General features: G+C 48.3%; 1 protein-coding gene across 2 annotated transcripts in view; it reads left to right on the top strand.

Annotated features, from left to right (window-relative positions):
- Positions 1–23645, top strand: part of MCC (MCC regulator of WNT signaling pathway) — a 275749-nt gene that overhangs the window by 231568 nt on the left and 20536 nt on the right. For both annotated transcript variants that reach the window (XM_042945311.1, XM_042945322.1), the window contains 4 exons: positions 1120–1223; positions 4604–4787; positions 14184–14418; positions 19236–19442. In XM_042945311.1, coding sequence (XP_042801245.1) covers positions 1120–1223; positions 4604–4787; positions 14184–14418; positions 19236–19442 — 730 coding nt within the window. The remainder of the gene's footprint in view (positions 1–1119; positions 1224–4603; positions 4788–14183; positions 14419–19235; positions 19443–23645) is intronic.

The raw sequence follows: 23645 nt of genomic DNA, 5'->3' as shown, positions 1-23645 counted from the left end.
AGAGACTAATATCTTCCTCTTAGAAATCCAAACTTGTCAGAGATTTTGTGTGATTCAAGGGATAGTTTTACAAGCATCTAATAGAACTTTCTGTGATGATGGACCTGTTCTCTGTGCTGTCCAATATGGTAACTGCTAGCCACATGTGGCTCTTAAACATACGATATATGGCAATTGCAACAGAAGAACTGAATTTTTCATTTTACTTAAATTCTTTTTAATTAGCCACATGTGGCTAGTGGCTCCTGAAGGTTTAGGTCAAATAGTCTTCTTTCTGGGGCTTCCTTCCTCCCTCCCTTCCTTTGTCACTGTTTCTTGTGGCAGTTTCTAGGGTCAGGAAGCTGGGAGTGGTGTAGCTAGGTAGTGTTCCAGCTCAGGGGCTCTTAGGAGGTTCTGCTCAAGCTGCTAGCCAGGGCCTTGTCATCTGAAACCTTAACTGGAGCTGGCGGATCTGCTTCTAAGAAGGCTCATTCACACAGCTGTTGGGTGGAGTCCTCCGTCCTTCACTCACTGTTGGCTGGAAGCCTTAGTTCCTCACCACATGGGTCTCTCCATGGGGCTGCTCAAGAGTCTTCAAGGCATGGCACCTGGCCTTCTCTAGAGAGGGTGAGCCAAGAGAGAAAGTGAAGGGAGAGAACAGATGGAAGTCACCACGCTTTTTAATAACGTGATCTTGGAAGTGACATCCCATATCCTCTTAGTCACATAGACCAACTCTGGTACAGTGCAGAAGGGGATAACACAAGGGTGTGGATACCAGCGTATGCCATCAGCGGGGGCCATCTTTGAGGCTGGCTACCACAGGCATATTACATTTCCTTTTTTGCTGATCATCAAAGAGGCAATGAACTTAACTCTCTCACTTTTATTGCTACTCTTGTATTTTTCTAGATGCTAGTTTAAAGTAAAAGTTTAAGTGAAGTAAAAAGGGAAGGAGGGGCAACATAGCAAAGCACGCCCTTGGCTTTGTGCAGGAATATTTGTGGATATTTTCTTGCTTACGTGGACAGCAGTGCTGAGATGCAGGTCCGGAGCCACTTCGCCCAGGGGGACAGTGCTGTACTGAAGAGGCTCGCTGTCCTCTGCCAGAGTTGAAGACACTGTGTGCTTCTGTTTCAGTGAGCAGTGCATAGAAGCCTATGAACTCCTCCTGGCACTGGCTGAGAGTGAGCAGAGCCTTATCCTGGGGCAGTTCCGGGCAGCCGGCGTGGGGTCCTCTCCTGGTAAGTGTGTCTCCCTCCCCCTTCCTTCTTGTCCCCCGCCTCTTCTGCTCTGCGGTGCCCTCATTTTGCTGTTGGCATTGGAACACCTCCCAACAACATGAAATTCGCTTGTCAAGTGTGTTTTTCGTTTTTTCCTCATGACTGAGTGAGTAAATTGTTTACGTTGAATGCAGCAAGAACTGGAGTGGAAACAGAATTACAGACAAGTTAAAACAAACAGGCCCTCTTAGGAAACATACCCTCCCGGGCCAACAGGAGGACCAGATGGAGCAGGAGGCCCACAGTTTGTGATGAAAGGGACCAACTTTCCCACAGCCTCTCTGTGATGCTGATTGTTAAGGGTCCCTTTGCTGCCCTCATGGCCTTTGCTGCGACTCACTGCTCTGTTGGCTGTGCTTTTCCCCCAGGTTTGTTCATTTGGGTAGTTTTGAGGCATGGGTCCCCCCTACCTCGTCTCCAGGTGTCTTGTGAACAGAGAGGAAATGGTTTCACACCCTGCCGTCTGCTTCAGAGGCTATCCCTGGAGTCCAGCCCTGTGGGGGAGCGGAGGTGTCTGCTGACCCACTCACCTCCCCCGCCCTGGGGTCATGTCATGTGTCTTATTGGCCCAATCTGTCCCTCTAGATCTGCAGTACCCCCCACGAGTCACTTTTGAGTGACTGGAAGGGATATATAATTGAAAAAGGCACAAATGTGGCATTCTGGTTAGCAACATTTGCTAAAACTTGGCCCGTGATCACGGCTCTGGGCCTTGGGTTAATGTGAGGAGGACACAGTAGAAATAGTGCTTGAAAGGAAAGAGAGATCAAGGGAGAACGTTGCCGTATTTCAGCACTGAGGCTTGGACGTTACCTCAGCCTGCACTTTATAGCAGCAGCTTCTTGGGAGAAGCAACAGCAGGTAACCAGAACACTGTCTAATGGCAGAGCCAAACTGGGTGGTGTGGGTGAGCCGGGAGTCCTCGGCCATGGGAACCAGGCCATTGGTCAAGGACCCACTTCTGGGCAAGGGCTGGGAGCCTCCAGGAGGGCCTTCCTTCCAGGATACACCTGGCAAAGAAGGTCGACTTCGTGGCACCTCCCAAGTGCGTCCCCACCCTGACCCTGACATTCTCACCAGCTCCTCCCCCTCGCCTGGAGTCTACCATTCGCACTGAATACTCACAAGTTTTTTTTCCCCTTCAGTTTTGACCTGTCCAGGAATCTGAAGCAAATCTGAAGGAAAGGAAGTATCCTGGGGATTAATTTCCTGCTCTATATCCAAGTTACCAAGCAAGGGAGCATTCGTATGGGTGGCCACCCTCCTTTCCTCTTTCTGCTTTTTATTTTCATTTTTATATTTTTTTTTTGTAGTATTAACATCCCAGCCCAGAAGTAGAAACTCTGCCAGCATTTCCATTAGAAACCTCATTTTTCAGGATCTTTTCACTAGACCGTAAAACTTTATACCTCATATTAAACTGATCCTAAAATGATCTTGGCCTGCTGTCAAATTTTTTTTAAATATATGTATTAAGGAAAATGATCAATTAACGGGAAAAAAATCAATCCTCTTAGTTCCAGTTTGTATCATCAGAGGTTGTCTTAAACCATCCTGTCCTGGAAAGGTACCTTTTATTAGGCTTGTATCTACTTGGCACAGTTACTGGGTAAGAGCTGGAAGGGCTTATACAAATCTGCATTTAAAATACTTAAAATCAATAATGAAATGCTTTGTATTAACATAATCCTGGGTAGCTCATGATATATTTATAAAATGAGCCAGTCAGTAATATTATGCCTACTTTAGAACAGAATTCAAAGAATAGTCAATTGGTGAGATGTATGGAAAATATCTCGTTTGTGGAAGGAAGTAAGTATGAATGTTGTCCGAGACATGGCCAGAGGGGAGCTGGCCTGGTAAGCCTAGCCCTGCAGGACGTATACACCCACACTTCTTCCCCACTCTCCATAAAGCTGTGAGTTGGCTTATCATGAGCAGTTCCCTATTAAACCTCCCTTACATTCTGCTGATGGCAGCCATTGACTTGTGTTTTGCTCTAGCGGGCCCTATAGTTGCACAGCAGAGCATGTACTGACATTTACCCACAGTACCAGTCACTGGTTCTTTTCTGTTTCTTTTTTTTTTTTAAGTTTATTTATTTTAGAGAGAGAGAGAGAGAGAGACCATGTGCATGGAGGGGAGAGGGGAGAGGGGAGAGGGGAGAGGGGAGAGGGGAGAGAGAGAGAGAGAGAGAGAGAGAGAGAGAGAGAGAGAGAGAGAGAGAGAGAGAGAGAATGAATGAATCTCAAGCAGGCTGGCTCCAGGCTCAGCACAGATTCCAACATGGGGCTCAATCCCACGAACTGTGAGATCGTGACCTGAGCCGAAATCAAGAGTTGGATGCTTAACCGACTGAGCCACCCAGGTGCCCCTTTTCTGGTTTGTGTTGACTACACAGGCATTAATTACATTCATTCTAGATGAATTAGACCAATGGTTTTCAAACTATACCCTGGGAAGCTGAAAGAGTGTCTTTGGGCCTCAGCAGTGGGCTTGGAGTGGGGGAAACTGAATGTATGACCTCCACCCTTGCCCACTTCAACTGTTTTGTTTTGTTTACTATTTTTACCATTTTTGTATCTTAGGCTTTGGTATATAATTTCATTGGAAAATATTTGGAAGACTAGGGATCTAGGCTGCAGAGGTAGCAAACTGGTAACCTGTGTGGCCAGTATGGTTTCTAAAACACAACAAGAATGTGTCCATTTTAGGCAGGGAATTTGCTGTCTAGCTCTGTGTTGATGCCCACCACTCTTGAGGTCTTGCTTCAGCGTAGCTACCTGGCTCATGGAGGCATTTGGGCTCGCCACTGACAGTGCCCAAGCTGAGAGAAAAAGGGATAACACTCGTACAGAAAATACACTGCCAAGCTGAAGTTCTCATTATAACTATTAGGTTTGTTTCTCTAGCCTACACGAAGCTCTGAGCAAAGTTCTGGATGTGTGGAGGAGACAGTTGGGCCTCATTCACAAGGAAGTGCTGACACAGGAAAGAATGGCCTAGTGGTAGATTGAAACTGAGTGGGAGAAGTCAGGAGCCTGGATAATTAGAAAATCATAGCATGTTAGAGTTCGAGACAGACCTCAGAGATCACACTAACCAACTCTTCATCAGTGAGGACAGTAGGGCCCGGAGCAGAGACATGCCATGCTAAGTACAGTTTCTAAGTGATGGAGCCCGGCCCAGCATGTGGATCTCTCCATTGGCCATCCACTGCTATTTTCTCTCCAGCAGGCCACCTCTGCCCTGAGGAACTGAGAACTGATGATCCAAGCTCCCTCCCAGACTTGGCTCGTGTAGACCTGGTTGACTAATCCTTTGGCTTCTTTGCGACATAGGAGACCAGTCAGGGGATGACAACATCACTCAGATGCTCCAGCGCGCTCACGACTGCCGGAAGACAGCTGAGAATGCTGCCAAGGCCCTGCTCATGAAGCTGGATGGCAGCTGCGGGGGCGCCTTTGCCGTGGCCGGCTGCAGCGCTCAGCCCTGGGAGAGTCTCTCCTCCAACAGCCACACCAGGTAATTTGCAGCCCTTCTGCCACAAAATGGCCGTGTGTCCACGTGTGGTCTGCTCACTAGGCTTGACGTGCAGTGACCCAGCTCTCAGAGACGGTGAGGTTTGGGTGAGGGCGGAATTGTCCCCCTGCTTGCAGCCTGCCCCATCTGGGGGTCAGTGACTCAACACGGAAGGGCTGGAAAGGGCCTTCTCTGTGGCCAGCGTGGGAACCACGGCCCAGAGAGAAGGGGAGAGTTGCTTGAGAAAGTGTCACCTGAAGATGGAACCTGAACCTACCTTTCTGTCTGGTTCCCTCTCTCCCATTTTGTTCCGTTTCCATTTCTTCATAGTTCTTGATTTCCAAGAGTATTTGGGGGTAGCTTAAGGCCCATTTGCTGCAAGTAGTTCCTAAGCACCCACGACTCACACTGCATCCTGTTTCTAGGCTCCATTCTCTCCCCTCCTCCCCTTGGGCTTCTGCCCGTTATAAGCTCTTCTTGGGCAATAGCCTCCTCTTTTCCCATCTCTTTGCTTCCCAGAGTGATACCATATTCACAGCAGGTACTTAGCAGATGCCCAATCATGAGCCTGAGTTCAAGTTCAGTGTCTGTGAATCAAGAACTGAACTGGGTACATGAAAAACAAGGGGAGGAAAGTAGTGAAGACCTTGCTAAGCATAATTTGCTGAAGCCATTGAATTCTTTCGGAGGCGGGTAGAGGATCAGAATGAAGCCTTTTCTAGTGATCTTCTCATTTCTTACCACAGAAGCACATGAATGCCTTCCCTTTATATATCAGTTCTCCATCTAGAAAGTACTTTGTTAGAGATTCTCATGTGGTAGCCAAATCATAAAAGACAGGACGGGTAACTTACCTACTCACACAGATGAGAAAGCCTTGGCTCAGAGATCTCTAAGTGACTTGCCTAGATAAGGTCTCAGGGCTGATAGAGGGAAATCAGGACTGGGACCCAGGACTTTGGCATCAAGCACATTATTCTTTCCACTATACCAGGTTGAATATCATGACATTAAAAAACAGTGTCTACTTGCAAATTAAGTGACAAGAACCACATAAGGGTGGATCGAATCTCAAGCATCAAAGGAGAAAGACTGATGTTTTCTTGGTGCCTGAAAGCAATCTAATGTCCCCATCTCCCTTCCCACTGGCAGGACCCAGCCATCTGTCTAAGTGCATCTTTTTTAAATTTTTTTTTAATGCTTATTTATTTTTGAGAGAGAGGGAGACAGAGAGAGCATGAGCAGGGGAGAGGTGGAGAGGGAGACACAGAATCTGAAGCAGGCTCCAGGTTCCAACTGTCAGCACAGAGCCTGACACAGGGCTTGAACATACAAACCGTGAGATCATGACCTGAGCCAAAGTCGGACGCTTAACTGACTGAGCCACCCAGGTGCCCCTGTCTAAGTGCATCTACCTACCTGTCGCAGACCTGGTGCCTTAGGAGAGGGGACATTTCCAACAACGTAGCCGTCCAGGTGCTCACAAACTCAAGGGAATTATTTCCTTGTGACTCCAGCACCGACTGTCTTATTTCATGAAATACAGATCATAATTTATTTTTTTTCTTAAAACCACATTCTTCTGTTTTAATACAGCAAGCAGATGCTCTTCTTAATGACTTTTCCAGATGTGTATGATCTATAATTTCTGTCATTTAGAGTAGAAACGTAGACCTCGTGTTGTCAGCAATATTGTTGAATTAGTGAACATAGAAGTAAGTTGACAGGGAATATATGCTATTTCAGTAGCTTATAAGGGACGTGTTATGGATCTTTTCCTCACACCTCCCCATCCCCAGAATAACTTTGTTTTCATCCAAATCAGGGATACATTTGGAGTCAGTCAAAAGTAAGAACTCTAACCATCTATTTAGTGGAGATCCTGGTTATGAACATTTGTTAGAAGTACTTTAATGTATAGATGAGCCTTGATTCTAAGACAGTTTTCTTAGATAAATTTAATTTTTGGTGCTATAGTAACTCAGGTTGAGATCAATTCAGGACATGGCCTTTATTTTTAAGGATGACCTCATGAAAGAATGGCCCTTGAACTAATTTCAGTCTCAAATAGGTCTATCAAAATACAGAGGACTTCAGTTCAGATTTCACTCTATTGTCTTTCTTAAAAATTCACTTCCACACTCTGCCCCCTCCCCCCCAACTCAGAACAGCCAGGATGGGTACAAAGAACCACACACAGGCCATTTGTGTGGCGCACCACATTCTGTGGTCGTGACACAACCAGACGGCTTTATACTAAACGCGAGCTCCAAGAAAAAGTCCCAAACCACCAGCCCTTTTTATAATTACAGTGATTAATTCTGTGTGTACATCTTGCTGTTCCAGCTCAGACATTCCCCCTGTTGAGTTTATGGGAGAAAGAAAGCTAGTTGTCCTCTTTCCTCCCACTATAACCAACTGGCACAGAGCATTCTACTCAGTGTCAGCTCTTCCTCAAGGTCTCAGGAAAGGAATGCTGAGTGTCAGGCTCCCAGATGCCTTGCTGGCAGTGGGCAAATAGCTCCTGATGACAGGAGGGTCATGGTTTGGGAAAGGAGCAGAAGAAGAGCGGCTACCAGCAAGGGAATAAAAATGGTAGCCAGCCTCTCAATTGACTGTTGGCAGGAGCCCAGAGACACTGCTCTTTTACTTTTGAAAAATATAGCCATATCATAGCTTTGTCAGGAGTTGTAATTGTCTCCGTGGACTGAGTAGCTAAGTAATGTTGATTTCCTGGATACCTTTATCAGCTTCTCATGACAGAGGGGCCAGTGGACTAGTTGAAGTGAGAACAGGGAATCCTTAATCAAGCCCACCCTTTCTGTCAAGCATCACGATATCACTTCATTCCACAGACGCACAATCATTGATCTAAATCTATGAAAGGACATGTGGCCAAGACAGAGGAAGCCTCAGCAAATCTGCCCTCACAGAGACTAGAGCTAAGTCCTTTTGTCCCACTGTCAGGTGGAGATCATGATGAGCCGTGGGAGATCTGTGTCTGTAACCTTGCGGGTGAGCTGCTGGGCACCTCCTGGGAGTCAGGGTCCCACCAGACCACTCACCCCCAAATTGGAATAAGGACAGTGGAGCTCACGATGCCCTGCTTTCACCTTCTAATCCAGACATGGGGGCTCAATCCCACGACCCTGAGATCATGACCGAGCTGAAATCAAGGGTCAGATGTTCAATCCACTGACCCACCAGGCGCCCCGAGTTAGGATTGTATTTAGGTGTCTTTAGTCCTTTGTGACAAAGAATTGCCAGAGAGGGAGGGGAGTACCACAACACGACACTAAAAGATGCAGGCAGGTGACAAAGCCTACCTTCAACTTGGAAGAATGGGGCCACTTAGGAGTGGCTGACGTGGCCAAATGTCACCTGGCCTTGACCACCTCCTCCAAATAAATCTAAAATGCTAAGCAAAACAGAAGACCAGCCTGATGGCTTTTTCTTCTGAAAATGAGTTGTCCCTTGGTGGAAATGAGATCTTAATTTAGGGTGCCAGGTTAGGCATTGATTGATAAAAACTTAGAGGAAAAATCCCTCTCTGGTTTTTTGTGGCAAAGAAGTGAAATGCCATTCTAGCATTTAGCCAAGACAAGACGAGGCTGAAGAAAAAATGGATTTTTCTTCTAAACAGGATAGGGGGTTGTCTTGAGGACGAGGCTGGGACATGAAGGAGGGGGACCGAAGAGAGGTATTTGAAATCCATGACTACTTGACCAAACCTGAGTCTGTGTCCCATTGTGCAGGGAAGGCAGAATGGTGGGGTGTCCCAGGCGGCCTGCGTGCACCCCGCTGGCTGTAGATTGCTGGCAAGTCATAGCCGTGGAGTGAAGCCAGCAGGAGGGGGCTCCAGCAGAACATCCCGGAAAGGAGAAACCCATGTGACCTGCCCCAGCTTATTGGAAAACCAGAGCAGAATGCAAAGATGTGCTGCTCAGCCATTCTGGGGTGGGCTGGGGCTCCCCACCTGCAGCCCTCCCCACAATCCCTCTCAGAGAACAGGCCTCCCATCCTGGAGACGGGGAGTAACTGGCCTATGTGGACAGTGATTCATTCCCTCTTGACAGCCGAGACCATCTAGCATTTCAAGCTGGGAGAGCTAATGGATGACCTAACCCGGGCCCAGCAGCCAGCGGTGGGCCCCCGGGAGACCAGTAGTGCCTTTGTCTGCAGGAGGCAGAGGAGAGGCCAGCGGCTTCCCTGCCTTTTACACTTGTCATGATCATATTCTGCACTGGAACATTAGGGCACAAAGCAGAATTGTAATTAACCCTGGTCCGCTCCCCCCTGGCTTCCCAGAAGGGAGAGAGGGAGGCCAGAGGGGCTGTGGGGACGAGGTGCTTATCTGGAAATCAAACTTTATCCCGGTAAGAGCATTTTAGAGTGCTGAGCTTCCCAGAAGGGTAGATCTGTGGAGGGGTCTTTTTTCTTCTTTTCTGAAAATTATACCCATGGTAGAGACGGTGAAATAAAGGCCCTCCCTACCTGGCCTAGTATCAGGCCCCAGACACCCCTAAGGGGTGTTCAAGGGTTCAAGGAGACCCCTAAGCCTGTCAGCCCTGCCCACTCACATTGGTGTTTCCTAGACAGTTTTAGGTGGTTTCTCAAGTTTGGTCAAGCACTTGCTGCATTGCTTTTTCCTCAGCTGAAGTATTCTGCCTGACTTGCTAGGTAGCGAGAGGGAGCCCCTAAGTCTGTGTAGGGAGGTGCCAGATGTTGGCACAGCTGTCTCTCCTCCTCCAGAAGGAGTGCTACACTAGCTGGCCCTGCCTGCTTCAGGACCCACTGTCTCCTTTCCAACAACCTGGTGATGTGGGAGCTATTCGTATCCCCACATTACTGCAGCCCAGGAAGGATGGGTCATTTCATCTGGGCCATAAAGCTAGGCAGTGTCAGAGGAGGCACAGTTACTCAGGTCTGTCTGATACCAGAGATCCCATAATCCCTGGCACCGGCCAGATCAGCCCAAGAGTGTAGTGGCCTCTCCCTAGAGAATTTCGGAAGGGTCCTGTTACCTCGTAGGCTACTGTGCAAATGCCTACTTACCCTATGGGGTAGACCAGTTGTTCTCAAATCTAGCTGTGCCTCAGGATGATGAGAGGGTACATGAAAATACAGATTGCTGGGTTCTGCTCCTTCCCCATTCTAGAGGTCTTGGGAGTGGAGCTGGGAATGTGCATTCCTAACAACTTCCTAGGCGAGGCTGCTCCAGCTAGACCAGCAACTACTCTTTGACAACCACTGGGGTACGCCAGTCCTGCTAAATGGAAAATCTGCCAAAGTAGTATCATTTCAGTGCCTGCAGGCTAATTACAGAACTCTAGCTTCTAGTTCTCTTTGAATTTTGAAAATTCTTTTTTAAGTGAAAGATAACAAACGTTACCTCAAGTCTAAGGGTTCTAGTGCTAAAAAAGTAGGCCAAAGACAATAGGACAAAAAAGTCGTCGGGGTGGTAGGCACATGGATGTTGGCGAATCTCTGTGTTTTTCTGTGTGTTTAAAATTCTTCAAAATAAGTGTTAATGTAAGGAAGGACGAGGGTTGTAAAGCGAACCTCTGGTCCAGAGCCCCATCTTCACGGGAAAGGATCTCATACCTGAAGCCTCCTCCTGAGTCACTGGAGAAGAAGTGTTGATGTTTCCCAGCGCCGCGCTGTCCAAACATGCCGCACCTGCAAACACACTCAGCCCCGTGGAATGCTTTGAGAACAATGCCACCACTTCAGTTTGCTTATTTGTCTGTGGGACATTTGGATGTCTGTCCCTCTGTGTCCATGTTGAGGTGAGCCCTGAGCCCTACTTGAATGGTTTTGTTCCAGGCATGCCTGCCCCCACCCCTTCTGGCTCAGGGAGGCAGTTCTTTATTGGAGAAGGCTGAGATGCTGAGGGAGGCTGTTTCCTCCCTTAGAAGGAGGAAGACTGTTTCCTCTCTTAGATAAGTCCCTCTCCTTCAGACGTCCCACCGGCCTCCCCAGCGCCCTCTGCTGGGGGTACTGTTATCTTGTTCCCTTCTCTTGAGCTGCTTCATTTCTCAGGGAAATTGTCCCTCAAGTGTTCCAGCCAGAGGGTGTTCCTGCCTCTCCCTTCTCATCCTTTTTAAAATGCAGGTTGAGGGTGCCTAGATGGCTCAATCAGTCGAGCATCTGACTTTGGATTTCAGCTCAGGTCATGATCTCATGGTTTGTGAGTTCGAGCCCAACATTGGTCTCCGTGCTGACAGTGTGGAGCCTGCTTGGGATTCTCTTTCTCTCTGCCCCTCCCCCACTCATGCTGTCTCTGTCACTCTCATAATAAATAAATTAAAATAAAATACAGCTTGAGAAAACAAAGTAGTGGTGATTGATAATAACAATTTTATCCTCCTTTCTGCCTTCCCAGCTCCCACCATCTCTTCCCGAGGTTGTTGCAATAGCCCAGAATGGGTCTCCCTACCTCTCCCCTTGCTTCCCTGCATCTCCCCTCAGCACAGTGGCCAAAGGGAACCTATTAAGATGTAAGGCAGATCACATCACCCCTGTTACAAACCTTCCAATGGCTTCCATTCTAATTCTGGAGAAAAAAACCTGATAAAACCTGACATGACCTGGCACCCTGCCACCTCCCCTACATAACTCTCCTCTCTGACCAGTTCTCTTCCTCCCTCTCCCTTAGCTGTCTCTGACTCAGCCACAGTCTAATTATTGATGGCCACACCCACTGCCTCAGGGCCTTTGCATTCAGTGTGTCCTCTGCTTAGATCACTCTTCCTCCAGAAATCCACACAGTTGCCTTTCTCACCTCCATGAGGTCTGCTTTATGTAATTTTATCATGCAGGCCCTCCCTATAACCCTGTTGCAAAGAATAATTCCATCTTCTCTTTGTGCTACCCATAACTTCTTCCTTTTTCTCCATGGTACTGCTCACTGTCTGATATACTGCTTATTTTACTTGTTTGTCTCCCCTATTAGAAAATGAGTTCTATGAGAGCACAGATTTTTCTAGGGCCTAGAAGAGTACCCCATAGTGGTACTCCAGTATTATTTAAATGAATGATAGCTACATTTGTCGAGTGCTTACCATGTGCTAGGCACTGTTCTAAACACTTTACCTTTTATAGCTGGGGAGATAGGCACAGAAAGGTTGAGTCAGGCTACCGGTAAATCTACAAAGTGTAGAAGATGCCTGGGTCACAGGTAAAGGTAGCACCTCTGAATTAGGTTCTCCAGAGAAACAGGACCAATAGGGATAGGGTGGGGGTATGTCAATATATGAATAGAGTGACTAATTTTAAGGTATGGGCTCATATGATTATGGGGGCTGGCAAGTAGTAAATCTGTAGGACAGGCAGACTGGCTGGAGACCCAAGGAAGACTTGATGTGGCAGTCTTGAATCTGAAGGCTGTCTGGAGGCAGAATTTCTTCTTTTTGGGGCGGGGGGGATATGGGGTCTTTTCTCTGAAGACCTTCAACTGATTCGACAAGACTCACCTACATCATGGAAGGTAGTCTGCTTTACTCAAAGTCTGATGTAAATGTTAACACATCTAAAAATACCTTCACAGTTACATTTAGATGGGTGTTTGGCCAAGCAACTGGGTACTGTAGCCCAGCCCAGTTGCCACACGAAATTAACCGTCGCAGCCTATGAGGAGGAGGTGTTGTATGTTGATCAGGCTGATCTTGCTCCCTTCATCTATGAGATACATCCTACCTGTCCTGATGGGCTGAAGAGAGTGGGGGGTGGGGGGAGCAATCCCAGAGTCTGTGGTCCTCAGGAGCTTCCAATCCCAGCGGGAGTTCTCTGACTTGAAGATCACCCAAGCCCTAGGGAGTTCTCTTCCTCCTGTGCACGGCCAGCTGAGTGGGGGAGCTCTAGCTTATCACCTCTCCTCACCTTTGTCTCCGCAGAAGCCTAGTCTTCTAGATAATGTGTCTAGATATGTGTCAATCCCATAAGAGTGGAATGGGCCTTGGTCACACCTAGGTTATAGAGCAATTGCATCTGCTGAGTTGGGGTCCCAGGCCTGTTACCCCTGTTCTAGGCTGAGGTGAGGAGGGCAGGCCTGGGCCTACGGCAGCCAGCAGCCCATGGAGACTGCTCCTTGTTCCTGGCACAGCTTCTACAAATGCGAGCTGTGTGAATGCTGGCCTGAGGCATGCGAAGACGGTGGTCCATGTCCAGTGTCTGGCCTCATGACCGAGCAAGCCACCTAATATCTCTGAGCCTCAGTCACCAAATTGGTAACAACAGATGATAATGCCAAACTGGCCTGTTTTGATGATAGTTAAATGGGCCTCTGCCTGTTTGTCTGCCATTGTGCTAAGGCCAGAGCCACGAGGACTGCATCAAGTGTAGGTAAGTCTAGTGTAGATCCAGAGAAACTGTAGGTCCACACTGGCCTCAATGCTCGAGGACTGACAGGGTGCAGAGGGCCTCATTCTGAGCCAGTGGGGGCAGCCTGCCCACTGCCAGAAAAAGCCAGAGCCCTCTCTAAGAGCCAGAGCCTGAGTTTTCCTATGATGCTTGTTCCTGCATGGTGGTCTGGGTCCCACACAAACCTTCATGGGCCACCATGTAATCAGGGTTCATCCTAAGTGCTCCTCAGATCTGGCAGCCATCACCGTTCAGCATGAGCATCCAAGGGCCGCTTGGATGGGCCTGAGTCCCTGTGGTGGATGCTATACTCAGCCACGATGCAGGAGGAATGGCAGGGAGGCCAGGGGCATCCTGCTTTTCTAAGTTGTCACAGTAACAGCACACACACGTAGGGGTTTGTTTCACGGCACAGCACTCCCCTTTCTCTACCACACCTTCCACTGCCACCCCGAGGGGATTGCTTTCAAAGTCCTGGACGTGTGTTTGCACAAGTGAGTATGTGCACACACGCATGTCTATAGATCACACCATAGGCATTTTGTTCTCTAGCTTTGTTCCTTAACATCTCCCCTTTTTAGGTCCTGTCCACACATACACCGATTTTTTTTATTATATACTACTTTCATCCTATTTCTCCACTTAAAATATTTCTACCATTGTCATAGTTATTACTGTAATGTCCACATCACTTACGGCCTTTTGGAATGTACCATAACTAACTACACCCTCTATGCCATGAAATATCTTTGGGTGTATCTTGTTGCTTCTGTGGGATTATTTCCTCAGAATTCATTTTTAGGGTCCACATGTTGTGTTAAAGGGTGTAAGCATTTCTGTTACTCTTCAGACTTATTTCTCTCTTAAAAGGTTGTATCAATTTACCATGCCATGAAGAATGCTTTTTTTTTTTCTTTTTTGGAGGTGCAGGGAGATTACTATTTAAACACCATTGGAGAGATGGGTATGGAGAAGAGTCAGGAAAAAGACCTGTTCACAGTGGCTGGGGAACATGACGGGTTTTCTCTGTCTCCTCAGCACAACCAGCTCCACAGCCAGTAGCTGCGACACGGAGTTCACTAAAGAAGATGAGCAAAGGCTGAAGGATTACATCCAGCAGCTCAAGAATGACAGGGCCGCAGTCAAGCTGACCATGCTGGAGCTGGAGAGCATCCACATCGATCCCCTCAGCTATGATGTTAAGCCCCGGGGGGACAGCCAGCGGCTGGATCTGGAAAATGCCGTGCTAATGCAGGAACTGATGGCCATGAAGGTACCGTGGGGGTGGGGCCCCCTGGAACCCTGTGCCCATTTGCTTCCATGTCATCAGGGGGAGACAAGAAAAGGCCCTCTGAAAGCAGGTCCACGATGATGACATATCAACCCCGTCTATGTTCAGTCACCTCCCTCTGGAGGACAGCCAGAGCCTCATTTATAGGCAGGAGTAGTATCAGTGTGCCTGGGGTCACTTGAGCTGGATATGTCCCTAGAGGGGTCAGCTGAACTCAGGAGAATGCCTAGGGGTGTCCCAGCTCAGCTTTGGAACACCTCATTCTCCAAGAGAAGCCAGATGAGATCCCTCCAGGTTGGCCTGTGTCCACATAAAAGGACCCCTAATCTCCAGAAGCTTATGGTGCTTCTTGGGTTGAGGCTAATGTTAATGTGGAGTGGGGGAGGATAGGGCAAGGGCCGGTGCATAACTTGGACCAGAGCCCCAGTTTCCTGACGCCCTTGTCCCTTTGGTGCCATGGGTAGCCTGCTTGTATCATTCTGCTCTCTGGTGAAGTTTCCCAGCGCTGTTCAGGTCAGTGTTTCTGACAAGATCTTGGGCTGTTTGCCCAGCTGGCTGAGTTATCTGCTGGCATCTTTAGAGCAGGGGGAGCTCTCTTGGAAAGCTGGTGCCCCTCATTGAGAAGTGGTTAAACTGCCATCCCTTCAGCAGCACACACTCTGCATGTTTCCAGCCAGGGGTGCCAAGCACTTGGCCTTACTCTCCTGAGTGCTTTCTCTGAAGACTGCTGTGGTGCCGTAAGACTGTATCTGGTGTCTGTTCCCAATTCAGGCCAAGAGTTTGCAAACCCTTGGAATTTCCAGAGTGTCTTTGTTATGCTAAGGAGGCAGGCCCCCTGGAAGCTGCAATACCAGGGCTGTCCCTGGAAGGATCTAGCATGTGATTATAGAGTTGGGATTTCCAGCCCCTTGACCCCCGGTGAGGGTAGGGAGTGCTGCAGATTGAGTTCCACTGGGTGGCCTGCGATTTCATCAATTGTGCCTAGTCCTGAAACCCCAGTGAAATTCCTCGACACTGAAGCAGAGAAGATCTGCATTCAGCATGCTTCCAGGCACACCCTGTGTGCACCCTTTATGGTAAAACTAGATATAGGTAGTGCTTTCTAGAGTCTAGCAAGTTACTGATCATGAGTGGATTGTGGAAACCTGGTTTTTGGAAGCAGTTGGTGGGAAGTGCAAGTGACCTGGGACAACCCCCTCCCCACCTCACCCGCCCCCAGCACTCATGGCTGGTGTTTGAAGTGAAGGCAGTCGTGGACTCTATCCTTACCTTGTGGGGCCTGGGAGAACTCCAGGAAGTTCAGGTCAGAGTGTGTTGTATTGTATACACCCAATTGGAGTGGAAATGAAGAACCACTTGCCAGGACCGAGCTCCTTTATGGCTGCAACCAGCTCTCTGCTTGTGGCAGAGGTGGGCACTGGTAAGGGCTGCTCCTGCAGGTCTTGGTTCTGCACAGGACTCTGCTGCCAGACCTGCTAACATGGGGAGTCAGGGCCAGGAGCCGTGTTACCAAGCCTGCTCTCCAAACTCCACTCTCCTCTGCACAAAAGTGTGGTTCGCACAGCCTTGGATTCTGCAGTGTCTCTTACTCCCAAGTACTGAGACATGAGGGAGGGGCTCAGGGACAGAAGCCAGCTTAAAACCATAGGCAGGTCCACTGGGCCAGGTAGGTCAAGGAAGTGCTGAATTAATAGCTAGTAACTGGTGTCTCCTGTTGGGACCAACATTGTCCTCAGAAAAGAGCAGGGTCCCCTCTGGTTAGCTCACCTCTGGAGAGCAGAGAGGAGCTGCCAGCTGTGGTCAGCCCAACACACTTGGGTCACTTGCTTAATGTGTCCCTGTCCTCAGCGATTGCTCTGTCTTGAGTCTAACTGAAGCCTGGGAAGACCTTGGGATGTGGCAGTAAATTAGGAATCAGCTTCTTTGCTTCTAAGCTGATTTATCGTGTCCTTCCCACTCAACTCAGACCCTGACTTCTGTTCCCTCTGGGGAATCCTCATGAACCCTTGGCTGATGTCTCTGCTCATTGCCCATGAACCAGGCATTGGGTCCATCATCACAGTGCCTTTTTCCCCAATTAGGAGCCCTCTTTGTGGGCCTTTGCACCCCACAGCATGAGCTGTGAAGCTGCCCTTTTGTTATGTGTTCCAAACACGTTTCCTTTGGCCAAAGACTAAGGATTTCCTTTTTATGTTCAAGCCAACATGTTGTGCGATAAATTCCGGGTTACTCTGGCCAAGAAAGACTTTTTTGGTGGAATAAAGGCTCTAATATTCCCTTTGCTATTTGAAAATAAAATGTGTATACATCATAGAAATTATCTAAAAGAGCAGAAATTATAAAAAGCTGGGAGAAAATAACCCATAATACGATCCAGAGGCAGCCATTGCCAGCCATCTGGCTTGGTTCCCTTCCTCTGAGGTTTTTGAAGGATAAACATCAGAGTCCTCTCCCTTCCCTACACAGCATGTTCAAGGGTATGCGCACCATTCCAGGGCCACTAGCAGCAGGTTATGTTGGATTTCACCATTTCACTCTAGGATACAATTGCTGAGACACTCAAGTTTTCTGGGTTTTTCACTTCCTGTACATGAACTTTTTGTCTCTAGACGATCTACTTGGTTGCTTTTCAAATCCACTCTTTTTTGAATAGCCTTTCCTTCTGTTACAACTCTTCTTTCTCTCTTTGTTTTAAAGATTTGTTTTCTAGTGTTTGGCCTGTTATTTCTGGTTCTTATAAAGGTGGATTTTATCTCATCATGATTCATTTCCATTTTCTCTCTGTGTGGGTTGGGAGAACACCAGCTCATCTTCAGTGGAGATTGTATCTTCTACCAAGTCCTCTTGGGTAGTAGATGTCCCTACAGAATAGTTGTGTGTGTGGATCTGTTTGGACCCATGGGTTTCAAAGACTGAGAACTAGTTTCTCTTACATTCTTTGCTTTGGATTCCTGTTTCACATCTTCACATGACAAGTTTGTGGTTCTGGTTCCTCAAAAGAGGCTCTTCCTTTTCCCACCCAGACCTTGAGGGATAAGTTCCCTCACCACATCTCCAGAAAATAAATCTAGTCTTTTACTCTAGGCAGTACTTTGAGAGTCCTGGCTCATGTAGAGGGTCTCTGTTCTGGCACTCAGCCCTGCCCTTAGCACAGGTGCCAAAAGCCCTAGATCCTAGGGCCTTCATCCTGGTCCGACACCTCCATTGGCCTGTACTATGGCCACCTTGCCTTTCCTCTTGGGCAGAGTTCCCCTCTTCATTTCTGGCACCCATGGTTTCATTTTTCCTTCTTTTGAGCTTGCATTTATTTATGTTTGTTCTGGGTGTGACTGTCCCCATTAGCTCAGTATGCAGTATTGCCAGAACCTTCAGAATTCTGCTTCTAATGGCAAAAGATGAGAAGGCTCCGGTGTATGGAACCACCTTTCATTCTGGTTTTATAATCTCATCTTTATGAAAGATCTGGAGTCTTCTTTTGAGTAGCCACTGAGCACCTTGCTCTCTGCATGTCTAATGCCCCCTCCCTCTACCCTGATCTGAATATTATAAGCCATAGTGGGTGTCCTCTAGGTATTTCCCCACACTGGAAGGTGAGAACATCTACACTCCAGGTCTGGCTTATCAAGAAGAGTACACTAGGCCCATGGCTTATTACCTCGAAGGATCCATTCAGGGATAACAAGAATCAGTGACCTAGGTGAATCCTTCTCAAGGCTCAGACTCAGTTATAGAAACTCAGTTATAGAGAGTCTATCCCAGAGATAGGTGGGAAGACTGACCTGGCAGTCATGTACTGGTGGAATCACATGACAAGAGTCATGCATGGGCCCACCTTGAGGGAGGGACTGTAGCTTAGTGATTAAGAGCCTGGGCTCTGAGCCAGACAGCCTGGGTTCAAACTCTGGCCACCAATTTATGCAGTAATTGCGGGCAGGTGGATTTCTGTCTGTGTGCCTCAGTTTCTCATCCAAGTATGGAGATGCTCATAATATCTATCTCAGGTTGGAAGAATTAAATGAGTTACTTTGTATAAACCTTTAAAGCAGCGTTACATGCTCAGTAAGTGCTGGTGGCTATTGTTTTCTGGCTGCTGGTCCCAAGTAGCATTTCCCTGTTTTGGAGTTACTTGTTTGTCTCCCCAGAAAACTCTAATTTGAGTTCTCTAAGACACTTTGCAAAGCTATCTAATGAGTAGTCACCTCTGAAGGACTCAGTTTCTAGTGATTTTATTTGGGCCTCCTGAGGTAGACAAGAGCTGAGGTGATACCCTGGCTCAGCTGCAGGGTGCCAAGGGTGCCACCAGGGGGCACTGAATATGTGGATTGGTGCCATGGAAAAGGGAAAAGGAGTGGGAATTGGTGGGGAGCTAGCCAGGCCCAGCCTTGTGTGGATGCCCCTCCCTCACAACCTCTTTGACAAGCACAGCCTGTGCGTGCCAGAAGAGTGGTTTCCAGCAAGACTGGTGTGCCCCCTGAGGGGGGTGAGGGGCAGCAGGGGACGTGTGTTCCAGTTACTAGGTTCTTAGAATGAACCAAAAATCTGCTTGCCTGTAACTCCTTCATTCATCTCAGTTCTGGTCTGTAGGATGACAAAGCACATGGCTTTGTCCCCACATCAGTCCTTCAGATGGAAGAGACAGCTGGCTTATTTCCTCCCAGTCATCTTGTCCCGGCTGCAAAGTGGTAACTCCATCGCAGGGCTGGGGGTCACACCCTCAGGGCCCCTTGTCACTCGCCTGCTTTCCCACACCTGGCCCTGCTCTCACAGCGTGGGTGCCTCATACCATGTGTGCTCCGTAGGAGGAGATGGCCGAGCTGAAGGCCCAGCTCTACCTCCTGGAGAAGGAGAAGAAGGCGCTGGAGCTGAAGCTGAGCACGCGGGAGGCCCAGGAGCAGGCCTACCTGGTGCACATCGAGCACCTGAAGTCCGAGGTGGAGGAGCAGAAGGAGCAGCGCATGCGATCCCTCAGTTCCACCAGCAGTGGTGGCAAAGACAAGCCCGGCAAGGTAGGACGAAGGCACGGGGACCCCTGGGGCTCTTCCCACCCAGGGACCGCCACCACCCCTCACTGCCCCACAGCCTCAATTTCCTTATTTGCATGAAGACTACAAGCTATTCTAGATACCTTAAAGAAGGTAACGTTTTGGGTGCAAAAAAACCAAATCCACTTTTTTTTTAACGTTTTATTTATTTTTGAGAGAGTGTAAGCAGGGAGGGGCAGAGAGACAGGGGACAGAGGATCCAAAGCAAGCTCTGCACTGACGGCACAGCACCTGACCAATGCGGGGCTCGAACTTACGAACCATGAGATCACGACCTGAACCAGAGTCAGATGCTTAACCAACTGAGCCACCCAGGTGTATGTCAGATCCACGTTTTTAAAAACTTGCACTTTATGTACTAGTGAAAGCATTTTCATATGCCATAGTCTGATGAGTGGAGTGAGGAGTGATCTGTGCTGGTGTCCAGTGGTCTGGTACCGGGCTGCCTCCTTGGCTCCCCCACCTCGCACAGCAGCCATCGCCTGTTGGTCACGTCTGAACTGATCATTGCTTTTGCTGCCTCCTGTAAATCTCATCTCTGAAGGAGTAGGTACCCCCATTTACATGAGGGAAATGAGGCTCACATGAAGTCAGGGGTCTCACAGCTGATAAGTGGCAGAATCAGGATTTAACCCAGATTTGGCTCACCGTCCTCCCCCCTCTCATCCGTGTTGCCACCTCAGCTTGGCATTTCCGCCGTGGGTGAGGCGGGAAGCCGGAAGCAGCTGAGGCAAATGAGTAGGAAGGCAAGCACTGGATCACGTAGAGAGTGTCACAGAGTGTGGGCGGTCAGGTGGTGTCATCTCTCAAACTCGCATTCCCATGAGCCCAGAAGTCTTTCTCTAGAATCCAAGCTCATTCCATCATACTGTATCTCAGAATTATTCCAAATATTGCATTGGAGAAAAAAATACTCTGGACCCTAAAGAATTACATCCCTCACCCCAGGGTAGTGAACCTCTGTTTTCTACATCCTACTTTCTATTGCTAATAAATGCTAGCTTCTCCAGACCCCAGTTTGTTTCCGGCCCAGGACATGGAGACATATGTTGACTTGCCAGTCTAATGAATGGCATCTCACAGCCCAAATGGAGGGGTGTCCCTGAGAGAGTTAGTACCTGGAAAGGAAGCAGCTTGCTGATTGGTGTGGCAGTGAATGGTCCCTGCCTAAACAACTAAGAACTTTGGAGCATGCTTCACAAAGGGCCACCACTACACTCTGCCCACCTCTCACCTAAGAAGGGAGCAAAGAGAGTTCATGGCCGTGGCACCCGGCTGGGCCACCTCTCCCAAGACCTGGCTGCTTTCCAGTCATCCCTTCATGTGATAGATGTGAGTGGGTCCTGATGGGGACTGGAGGCAGTTTCAGGGGTTTACATTCCAGAGAGGGACACAGGTGATCGTCACACGGTGACCTAAGGCTGAGGATCAATTCCCAGTGCGATGGAAGGGCACAGACACAACATGGAACCCAGATGTGGAGATTTGGGACAGGTTTCCTGAACTGGGACCCAGTGGACAGTGGGCGCTAACTTGAGGAAGAGGGCTGGGGCGGAGAGGTCGGTCCACTGTAAAGTCAACGGAACGCCAAGGATAAAGACCCCCAGGGGGAAGAGGATTTGATTTGGCTGAAGCCTACTGTGCTGTCCTGAGGACAGTGAGAAATCACTGGAAGCTTTGCAGTAGGGTGTGATGTACACAAGCTGAGCTTAGGGAAGGTCACTGTGTGGATGCCCCAGGAAACCATCTGCCCAGTGCCTGGGGAGTCGAGCCTGGGGAGGGCAGCGGCCTGTGAAGAGTTTCATATAGTAATATCTGGGGCTCAAGAAAATGGGGTTTCCTATTCTGTGTCAACACCTTAAAAATCTTTGTAGAGCCGTTTGAGTTTGTCACCAGTCACTTCGGGACAGAGCTGACAGAGCTCCAGTGTTCGCCTATGTGTTCTTAGGGTGTCGTGGAAATGGACTTAGCGCGTTCTTGCCAGAAGGCCCATGAGCTGAGCATTTCCTCCTAGTTCTTGGTGTTTATTTTGACTGAGGCAAGCGCTATATTTTGTGGAATGGCTTCAAAGTACAGAAACCGGACACAAAAAGGCCAGATGGTTTTATTTTTAATTTTCTTTCTTTCTTTCTTTTTTTTTTTTTTTCTTACATTGGAGTAAGAAGCTTTATCCAACAGTACCTTGTGTTGTTCAGGTAATGAAATTATTGTAAGCTGATTATCTTGTCTTTCAAATATTAGATCCATTTACTATTTCAGTGAAATCTCCCTTCTGGGCTATTGATTTGGTCTTGTTTGTCGGTAAATGAGGTGGGCGTTCTATAAGAGGGGTTGCCTAATTGTGAAGAGCCAGAAGTCACTATTTTACAATTTTCAGGTCACACAGACTCCTCTCCAAGTACTTAACTTTGCCATTTTAGAACAGCAGCGTGAAAGCAGAGAACACGCAGACACAGAGGGGTGTGGGCTGTGTTCCAATAACACTTCATTGATGGGTATTGAAATTTCCTGTAATTTCTACACATCACAAAATACTCTGTTTTTCATGACTTTAAAAATAGAAAACAATGCAGAGTGCCTGAGTGGCTCAGTCGGTTAAGCATCCAACTTTGGCTCAGGTCATGAACTTGTGGTTCGTGGGTTCAAGCCCCACATCAGGCTCTGTGCTGACAGCTCAGAGTCTGGAGCCTGCTTGGGATTCTGTGTCTCCCTGTCTCTCTGCCCCTCCCCCTCTTGGGCTCTGTCTCTCTCTCTCGAAAATAAACATTAAAAAAAACAAAAAACTAGAAAACAACGCTTAGACTGCAGGCCTTATAAAAAGGTGGCAAGCCAGGTTTGGATCTAGAACATCCACGCTGGCTACGTAGGGTGGGTGTTGTGCTTATTCTAAAACTTCTCTCCAGCCAGCAACCTGGGTTCCAGATCTTATTAAGTTGCAGATTTGGAGCGGTTTTTGTTTGGAGCAGTTTTAAGTTGCAGCTTTTGCAGCACTTGTCTCTCTCTCTGCAACAGAGACTAACTACCAAACATGTTCGGTGAGAGGCACCAGGTAATCTTATGAAATGTTCGCGTGGTTGCTGATGCACGAAAAGAGAGGGTGTTGGAATCTCAACAGCTCCCAAGGCTGATAGATGGAGGCTTGGGTCTGCAGGAGCAAGGTGGAGAGGGGCAGGGAAGGCAGTGCAGGTGGTGGGAATCGTTCCGAGGCTGGCCTCTGCAGAGGCCTTCTGGGTGTGGTCCCTGGGCTGGAGAGTGCTGAGGGGACCCTGTGCCCTCTGGTCATCTGGACTCCTAGTGCCCAGGTCATACTTCGTTGTGGTTCACCTCCAATCATGATATAACTTTGTTTATGTGCCGTCTCCTGCAACAGACTACAAGCTTTTCATTCTCAAGCCTGGGGTGCAATAAAGGTCTGCTGAGCAGGTGGTCAGATGAGGGCCTTCCAGGCACTTGGTTATGCAGCTGCTGACCTCTGTCTCCACACAGGAAAGTAGAGTGCTTAGAGGGTGTGATGATTGCTTTGTGAGTAGTCCTAACTCAGTTTAGGATTTAGGAGTTCTGGCTCTTGTGCTTCCTCATCTATAAAACGAGAGGATTGGGTTTAGATGATGCCAAGTTTCCTGTCTAAGGTTAAGATATGAGTGGGGTCACAACTGAAACTAATGTAACATGTTCCAACTATACTTAAATTAAAAAAAAAAAAAAGGAGGGGGGACAGAGGTGCCCGGGTGGCTCAGTCAGTTAAGCATCTGACTTCGGCTCAGGTCGTGATCTCGTGGTTCGTGAGTTCGAGCCCTGTGTTGGGCTCTGTGCTAACAGTGCAGAGCCTGCTTGGGATTTTCTCTCTCCCTCTCTCTCTGTTCCTCCCCAACTTGTACTTTCTTTCTCTCAAAATAAATAAACTTAAAAAAAAATTAAAAAGGACAAACATGGAGGGTGCACTTATGTTTTCTTCCTTTTTTCCTGGGTTTTCTAGGTGATGACACTGAACCCAGTAAAGCCCCTAAATCTAGAGAAGATTGGTTTTCTCCCAAGAAGTGGGTTGGGGGAGGGGAGCAAGGAAACTCAGGTGTATTTCCCACTTGTCTTTTACAAGTAACCAGAGGCTTAACCCGGTGGTGAAGAGCACAGACCTAGAGCCAGCTGACCTGGGTTTGCTGCTTCCAC

Source organism: Panthera leo, chromosome A1 (assembly GCF_018350215.1).
Source record: "Panthera leo isolate Ple1 chromosome A1, P.leo_Ple1_pat1.1, whole genome shotgun sequence".
Classification (NCBI taxonomy): Eukaryota; Metazoa; Chordata; class Mammalia; order Carnivora; family Felidae; genus Panthera; species Panthera leo.
The sequence above is the reverse complement of the archived record's forward strand: the minus strand, read 5'-3'. Positions and strand labels throughout refer to the sequence as shown.